At 40.0% G+C, this 8,635-nt stretch overlaps 1 protein-coding gene across 2 annotated transcripts in view; it reads left to right on the top strand.

Annotated features, from left to right (window-relative positions):
* The first annotated feature begins 5,812 nt into the window (after positions 1-5,812).
* The window catches only part of PPP4R4 (protein phosphatase 4 regulatory subunit 4), a 55,963-nt gene continuing 53,140 nt past the window's right edge, over positions 5,813-8,635 (top strand). For both annotated transcript variants that reach the window (XM_054161888.1, XM_054161890.1), the window contains exons 1-2: positions 5,813-6,014; positions 6,462-6,535. In XM_054161888.1, coding sequence (XP_054017863.1) covers positions 5,904-6,014; positions 6,462-6,535 — 185 coding nt within the window. In that variant the 5' untranslated portion in view covers positions 5,813-5,903. The remainder of the gene's footprint in view (positions 6,015-6,461; positions 6,536-8,635) is intronic.

Below are 8,635 nucleotides of genomic sequence, written 5' to 3'. Positions count from 1 at the left end.
AGAGAAGAGCAGATTTAAGTTGGACGTTAGGAACAAGTTCTTTACTATGAGGGTGCTGGAACACTGGAACAGGTTGCCCAGGGAGGTAGTTGAGGCCCCATCCTTGGAGATATTCAAGGTCAGGCTTGACGGGGCTCTGGGCAATGTCATGTAATGAAGGATGTCCCTGCTCGTGGGTTGGACAAGATGACCTTTGAAGGTCCCTTCTGATCCAAACCATTCTATGATTCTATGACATATGCTGCAGCCCTAAAAATGAATAGAAAAATGTATTTATCTTTCTGCAATTGAAAACCTTCTTTCAGAATATAATCAACATCTCTGTAGATCATTTGTGTGGTATTGTGTGCAAGACATCCCATTCAAGAAAGAATGCCTACAGGGCCTCTAAATTTCCAACTCTAAAATTTGCAGCTAAGATTGCCTGTCATCAACATTGCTCATTCAATAAAAACATTTGTGCTTCGTTGCTTGCTTGTGTATTAATGTCTTCATTATTCCCTGTTTAGAAGAGTGGTGTGAATTAAGTAATGGAATTTGGAGAAAAGTTGCAGAAAGCTATAGAAGCATATCACTGAGGTCACAGTACACTGCTGTTTTTTTCTCCTGTTTGATTATGTGATCTTGGTGTAGGAAGTGCACATCATAAATTATATACTATGCTAACAGAAGATTTTTGTTTCCGCTCGAAGACTGGCAGATTCTCTAACACCTTCTTTTACTATGAGATAGAGGGAAGAGAGGAAAATCCAGGATATTGCTAGTTGATGAGAGACCAGGACAGTAGATGAAGGTGCAATTACAGCAACAATTACACTTCTCTGGTATCTGCAGGTGTTTCTTGGCTCTGTGGGAAGACGGGAAAATAACAGGTTGTTTTGCTTACTCTTTTTTTATTTTTCCCCAAGTGTTCAGAGCAAGGGCAGAAATAAGCATATTAAATGTTTTCAAGGACAGTTTCAGTTCCAGGTAATCATTGTTAATGATCTGCCAATGCACAACATGAAGTTGTTTCCAATTCATATCCTCATGTGAATAAGGCTGAGGCACAACTGATGCATCATCCTCATGTTCTGCAAGAAATGAGTGGAAATCTGAGAGTTCCAGGAGCAGGATTTGATACAGTAGCTTTAACACTTCCTCCAGCAAATCTTATTTATGTAGTACTGAACTGGACATAGTGGTGACTGATACTGTTGGCTCACTGATAAAGAGCTGTGACTGCATCTTCACAGGTAAGTTTATTTAATGAGGGGTCTCAGCAGTCTTTATTCATTCCTTCATCATAAGTATCTTTCCTTCCAGGCTGTGTAGATTCAGATTCAAGAGACAATTTTGCTAGTTTACCATTTTTCCTCTAGTGTATTATCAAAACTGTAGAAGCAAAAGAAATTGATTATTCTCAAATGCTAATGTGGCTGAGAATGCTGATCATGAATAAAGTGCAGGAAAAAAATGTGGACAGGAGATTTCTTAGTCATTAATCTGTTTTACATGGTTTCAGTGTTTGCAGCTCTATCCTGAAAGATTTAACATGGAAATGACTTGCTAAATTATGTCAAATTACAGTTTCTAATGTAATAGTAGGTATATCATTGATAGTGCATAGGAGGATTCTGACTCTGTCCTCAAGAATCCATTTATGGAGGCAGCTGACTTTCCTTGAGCAGCACTGAGCTCTATATACTATTTATAGACTAAGGGACTGAATTAAGAGTTCTAAATTGTAATTTGAAAGAAAGCATATACCTGGAGGTTCAGAACGGCTTTGCCTGTGTAGTGGGGGGAACTCTTCTTATTGCCATGGTGTGAGTTGGTTGTACAATAGGCATCAAATTTCTGAGTCCTTTTTAAAAGGGATAACCAAGGGAACCAAACATTTGCTTAGTTTTAGAGTAACATTTATCTTCCTGAACCTTTGTAACCTGAAAGTGACAGCGTTGAGATGTGACAAAGCTTTGTAAACAAGAAATGAGCATTTGTGTCCTACCAGGGAGTCAGCTGTTAAACTCTTGGTAAATACAGTTCCATTATTGACAGTGCAAAGGGACTTTTTGGTTAAAATGCCAATGACAGATGAAACACGTCTGCTTTACCTCCCAAGGACTTATTTAGATCAACAGTTATTTAACCACCAGGAAGCAGTGAATTGAAGATCATAACACATATTAATAATACTTTAACAAGTCATACCGTTTGTGCATGTGCTATTAACTGCTTCTGTAGAGAGGGTAGCAAATTAGATACTGTTGAGGAAGAGTATTACTAGTTTTTAGAGGCAAGAAAATGCAGTGATTGCAATCCTACAAATTTGACATATAAAAACAAAACCAAATGTAAGGATCTTTGCTGTGTTCATATCTTGGGGGGAAGGGGTTCAGATCTTATTTGAGGATACTAAGTCACAGGAAGGAGTATGGCAGACCGGTTTACAGGCAATGAAAGCATGAGTGCATTCCAGTATTTTCTTGTATTCCTTTTAATTATATAGATGTTACAAGTCCAATTGGCAAATGAACAATCAGAAATTTTCTGCAAATGGCAATAAAAAAATGAAACGACAGTTTCTTAGCAACAAATTGGACAATATGCTAAATAATATTTTTTCCTTCTGAGGCTTGTGTATGCTATGTTCCAAGCATTTTTCTGAAATAGACACATATTTTTGTGCATGTTTATTTTAGATTAATCTTTTTACAGGTTCAACTTGATATGGAGTTGGAGGTTTTCTAAAGAAACACTGTTAATGGAGATATTCTTACTTGGAGTGTGAATGGACTAAAAAAAATCTTGCTCTGTAAGGCTAAGTCATTAGAAGAAATATTGAAGCTGCACTTTTTCTCTTCTTCCACTAGTTATGAGTGCGTTTTCCCAGATGCTCTCAAGTTGTGTCACTCAATGAAGGACTGTGTTAAAACGCAAGTTCTAATTCACTCTGGATTTCATAAAAGCAGTATGAAATAGCTCTTCATTCTATTACAATAGCTCTAACAAGGTTAGAATCAAGTCAAAAGTAAGGCTTTATCTGGGAGAAGAGTAGTGGAAAAGGAAGGAACTGAAAGCACTAGCAGTGGAAGGGAAGTCGTGTGACTTTCATCACAGATAAGAATGACAGACCATTTGGAGCAAATATGCCTGCAGATTTACTATCAGAGATGATTATTTTTTTATATATGTAGTTCTGGAACAAAATCTGCAAGCTTCCTTACCTCCCCCCTGCCCCCCTCCTTTTCTATTTGGCAAATATGTGGGTGAAAAGGAGGTATGTTTATATTGAATCTGGGCAAGCTAATCCCTTCTGGGGTCTTTGTTCTAATCCAGTATTCAATTTACAGGAGAGAAAAAAAAATATCTTATTTTTATTCTGCTTTTCAAATTTCTAGGATATTTATAGATGTCACTGATTTTAAAGCTTATGGTGGTTGTGATTGCACAGTGTTTCTTGGACTCAGTTATAAGGACAGATTTTTAAAGGCATCGAGGGAGCTGTTTACATGTTTCTAAGAACCCTCTCTTCTTCAGTGGCTTATAAAATTTATGCAAAACATAATATGATAAATCAGTCTAATTGTATACCTAAAGTCCACATTTTTCAGCCTTTAAAAGTGAGTTCTGAGATACCTGATTTGAAAACTGCATTGAGTTCCTAATTCAAAGCACACAAAAGAAAATGTCCTTGGTCTCAAAAGATCTTTAACATTCTTGAGAGCTGTTTGCAAGCTGAAATAACCACAAATTGGCTGTGAAAGAACTTGCAAAGCCTGCATGTCAGAATTCCAAAACTGGAGAAAATAACATTTTACAAAACTATGTAGTTAACTACTCTGAGAGCCTAGGTTCAGATGTAGCTATCATATTAGCTATCTGATGATGTTCCCTGGTTAAAAGGATAATGCAAAAGAGATATTCAAAATAGATTACAATTTTCTGCAAGTAATTCTGTTGTACATTTGAAGATACTGGAGATGCTTTCATTTTTAATTATTTTACTAGTTCAACTGAGCACAACATTTGGCATGCTACACAGAGAAGTAATACATAAAGGACCAACTATAAATAGAAGTTAATCAAATTCTGAGCAATATACTACATCACATTATCTAATCCTTAACAAATTCTGGAATTATTTGTACACTTAATCAACAAAATATACTGGGCCATGAGGGCATTTCAGTTATAGTGAAAGGTGATGAAAAGTTAAAGATTAAAACAAAAGACACATCCTACAAGGCCAGGCTTTGGGAAGACATAATACTGCATCCACTCAGAGAACACCACGTAAAATATTTACAGGCATTTTTATCTCCTGGTGAGGGTATGATTGTTGTGTTCCATATAATCATTGAAAAGGCCACTGTCTTGAGACCTGAAGAATTACTTAGCTGGGTAAATGCTGGGTGCAGCTGCATGTGTTGATTCTTGTTCTGCATGCATTTTGCATTGCTAACCCATCCTAAAAGAAGCTTGCTATTTTATTTTTTTTTTGAGATAGCATTTTCCACATTTATTTGTCCACCAGTCAGGTGTACAAATACCGTACCTTTATTTTGAAATACTCAATTGTACACCCAATGTGCTATTTGTGAGACAGAATAATAAATCCTACAGTAACCAAGGCCAAATTGCATGTATCAGGAAGAGTATCCATATGGAAATCTGTCTTACTGTAAGTGTATATGAGTGATGTGACCTGAATCATGGAAAAGACTAAAGGGTGGAAATGATGCCTTTGATATACACAGTTCACTGCCAGGGACTTCAAAGGTGGTGAGTTTTGTGTGTGGTGGTGTGTGGGGTTTTTTTTAAATAATATAAAAACATCCACTGGGGAGAAACCTTCTTTGGAATTTTCATTAACATACTTATTGGTTTCTTCTGTGTGATTCTGCCTTGAAATAGATACGATAGTAGGTCAGTACACCGGTGAGGTGGCTTAGCACTGATGGAATGGGGCACTACCTGAGCTGAGGGGACGGTAGTAGTGGACGAGGAGCTCCACGGGGGAGGTGGCAGCAGCGGAAGAAGTGGTTCAGGGAGGCTGTAGCTGTGAGAGGGAAAGCCCACGCTGGCCACAGCTGTGAAAAAGAGCCCGCGGGCAGTGAGTTGTGGAAGGCGGTGGGCAACACCCTAGGGAGCGAGGCCCCGCGCGTGGGTAACAGCCGCTAAAGAGGCGGCGGCGCCCCCAGGCGCTCGCTTGGGTGTTGCCGCGCTCGGGAGACGTTTTGCCCCGCGGAGGCCGCTGTAGCGCCGCGTTGCCTGGGCGACCTGCACAGCGGTGATGAGGCGGCCCCTCCGCGGGGGTCAGCGCTTTGCGGGCCACGAGGCTGCCCCGGCCCGACCCGGATGCTATGGCACTCGCCCCCACTCTGCCCAGGAGGGCGCTTAGAGGGCCGCGTCGCGGCAGCGGGACGGGGGCGGGGACCGTCACTGCACCACAGCGACCGTCCCTCCTCTCGGGGTGGGAGGGCAGAGGCGGCACGCAGGCCGCGGCTGGGGGTTGTACCGTTGTGCGCTGTGCCCCGTCGGTGAGGAGCAGCTCTACAGCACGGGCACTGAGCGGATAGGTTCAGCTGTCCCCTTCCCGCGTCCGGGGGAAGCTTCGTTCCCCTGCCTACCGCCTTGCGGGCAGGGACGGCCCTCAAAGAGGGGAAACTTGGCTGGAAACTGGTCCCACGACGAGATACCAGCGCCAGGAGTTGCACGCACCAGCCCTGTTCCTTACCTGTCCGGGCCAACCGGAGAAAGTTTCCCTCCAGGAGGCCCGGCGGGCGCCAGCGGCGGCGGGCGGGCGCTGCCGCAGTGTGTACGCTGAGGCGCGTCTGCTGTGCGGTGCCGCTCCTGCCTCCTTCCGTGCGATATGAGACTCGGGGAAAGCATCGGTTGCCAAAGGCTGTAGTTGTTATATGCATCCAATAATCTCCAAAATGGATTTTAGTCAGAGCAATTTATTTGGCTACATAGAAGACCTGCAGGAACTAACTATTATAGAAAGGCCAGTACGCAGGAGCCTGAAGGTATATACTGCAAAATAGAACGATGCTTTAAAATCCTTTTGGAATTGTGTCTGTTTTATTTATGCACGGCTAACTGAAAGGTTTGCTTTTTTTTACAGCACCAGGATACTAAAAATTGTTTTCAGGCATTTTGAAATAAACTGGAATTCTGTATAGCAAGGACTTATCATTTTCTGTATAAGAATATTAAGATGGGGAAAAATCCCAACAACCAAACTTTAATTTATAATGCCTGACATGAATCTCTACTTCTATGGCATCCCATCTTTTCCTGGTGGAAGATTTATTTTATTGAATTTGAAATGTTGCCTAGAGATTTCAGCAATTAAATTCAAATTACTCATGAAACTATCCCTGGCTATGTGGGGAGGAAGGGGTTGCTTTAAGAAGCTTAATATGAAATAGTAAGGCAATGTAAACTCATAATCTCTATTTCACACTTGACAGACACCAGAAGAAATAGAAAGATTGACTGTTGATGAAGAGCTCAGTGATATTGAAAGGGCTGTTTATCTGCTCAGGTATTTCCTAAAATACTACTGTGAAACATTGCCTGACCATGATCCATACATCCAGCTTTTGTAGTGCTTTACTCTTCACTCCATTTATTTTCTGTCTTTCAAGTAGTAGTTTTTTTTCCTTTTTTCTGCTACGTTAAAAGTACAGGCAAGATAAAAATAGGTGCTGTAATTTTTATTTTTTTTTAACTGCATGAAATAGGATGCCTATCTACATGCCTATTTATTTTTTGAGTTTGTGATATGGCCCTCACCGAGTTGTACTTCACCTTCTTTTCTCCTACAGTTGATCTTGCAAGATTCCCTGAGTACTAACATTAATAACTTAATATTCAATCCAAGGCATGAGCAGTACCCCTAGACTGATAACAGAGCTGTCATGAGCATACTGTGTACATCTGGGCTTTCAGAAGAGAAAACCTGAGAGATTAGTTTTACAGTCCTTGGGAAATGTAGAAGATGCTGTATTAATACTTCCCTGTGATCTGCTTTTTCATTTTATCCTCTTCTTTAGAGTATTTATGTGCAGCTAGTTGAATAATTTAAATTTTGATAATTTAAAATACAGATCTTTCAACTACTGTGAAAATCATCCTTGAGAATACAAATGTTCTGAGGAATTTTGATTTGCATATGCATTTCTAAACAATATCTAGTAACTGAGGAACGAGCTGTGTCTCCCTCTCACTTGGCTTATTCTGCTATTTTAAGTGCTCTTCTAGCCTGTGCCTGTTTCGAGTAGGTATTTACAGTGCCTTAATTTTCTCTTTTTGAGGCATATGGCATTATTTTTAGGTAAGCATTTCTGTCTACTGGTGTTACTTTTGATGCTGAGGGTATTTTTTATTATTTTTTAAATGCTGAACTTCAATAAATAGTGAATTTTAAAACTTGCTTTGCTAATAGATCCTGTAATCCAAGCAGTCTGTTGACTAGGGAAATTCAGAGGAAACAGTTTGTATGTTGTGAATATTGCAGAAAAGGATGCATACCAATTTTGATTTTTACTTCACAGCAATCAGCATAGCTGAATTTCACTGTTTTTTTTCTTCCCCTACGTGGCAGCGTATTTCTTTTCCACTTTCCCAAGATCATGTTTCCAGCAGTATGTCTTCAGTGGATCATTGCCTTGTTAAAGGTTAAAAGGGTCCACTTAATATCTTTCACTTTACTAATTGCTTTTCAGCTTGGCCTTGAACTTCTGACATCTTCATCTGCTTTCATTCTACTCGAAGAACTGTTCTGGGGACATAATACTATTTTTCTTACGATGAAGTTTTCGTTTTTGCCTCTGCACTGTCCTCATTGTTAAAGGGCAGCTTGATGCTTGATAAGCTTTCTGTAAGGCAGTCGCTTGCTGGGAATGTCTACTTATATTAATACAGTAATTTAGTGGAAGCTTTTGCTATTCCATAGTGCATTGCCTTCCCTGTACTGAGCGGATTATAAGCAAACAGAGTTGAAAAGCTGCCTGTAACATAGGTGGTATCCTTTATATAATGTACAAAGGTATGCATTATTTGCTGTCCTTCCTGTTTTCCCTCTTTGCCCTCGTTTCCCTTTCCCCTTTTCCCGTGCTACTTTTAATTTTGGTAATCCTAACAAGTTTATATATTTACATAATTCTTATTTTTAGGGGATGACTATGCTTTCAAGTCTCCCCTTTCCTGCCAGTATTGTTATTCAGATAGCTATGTAACGTAGATTGACAAGATGATCTAGCCAAAGCTGATTGTTTTTATCCAGATTAGTTTTCAGCTAAAGCAACTTGATTTGTTTCATCCTGTGGATATAGAAACAGTTGTGCAAGCAAAAGGAAACGACTCAGTAGCTCTCCTGGTGGCCAGAGTCACTTTAGTAAGACATAAACACTGGGTGAACTTCAGCTTTAGATCATTGTTGCCTGGAGTACTCAGTTTTAATTAGGTAACATTCTGCCATTAGAGCAAGCAAGTTCTACTTTAGTAAGAATGTTGTAGCAAATTGGACTGTCATTTATTGTAATCTCAATTAACCTTCATTCTAGTTGAGGAACTGGGGTTCTTTAGACCAGGTTGTCAGGATTGTTTATGAGCTTGACATGGAAATCAAATGGATTTAGGT

This window comes from Dryobates pubescens, chromosome 5, assembly GCF_014839835.1.
Source record: "Dryobates pubescens isolate bDryPub1 chromosome 5, bDryPub1.pri, whole genome shotgun sequence".
Lineage (NCBI taxonomy): Eukaryota > Metazoa > Chordata > Aves > Piciformes > Picidae > Dryobates > Dryobates pubescens.
This window is presented reverse-complemented; position numbering and strand designations above follow the sequence as displayed.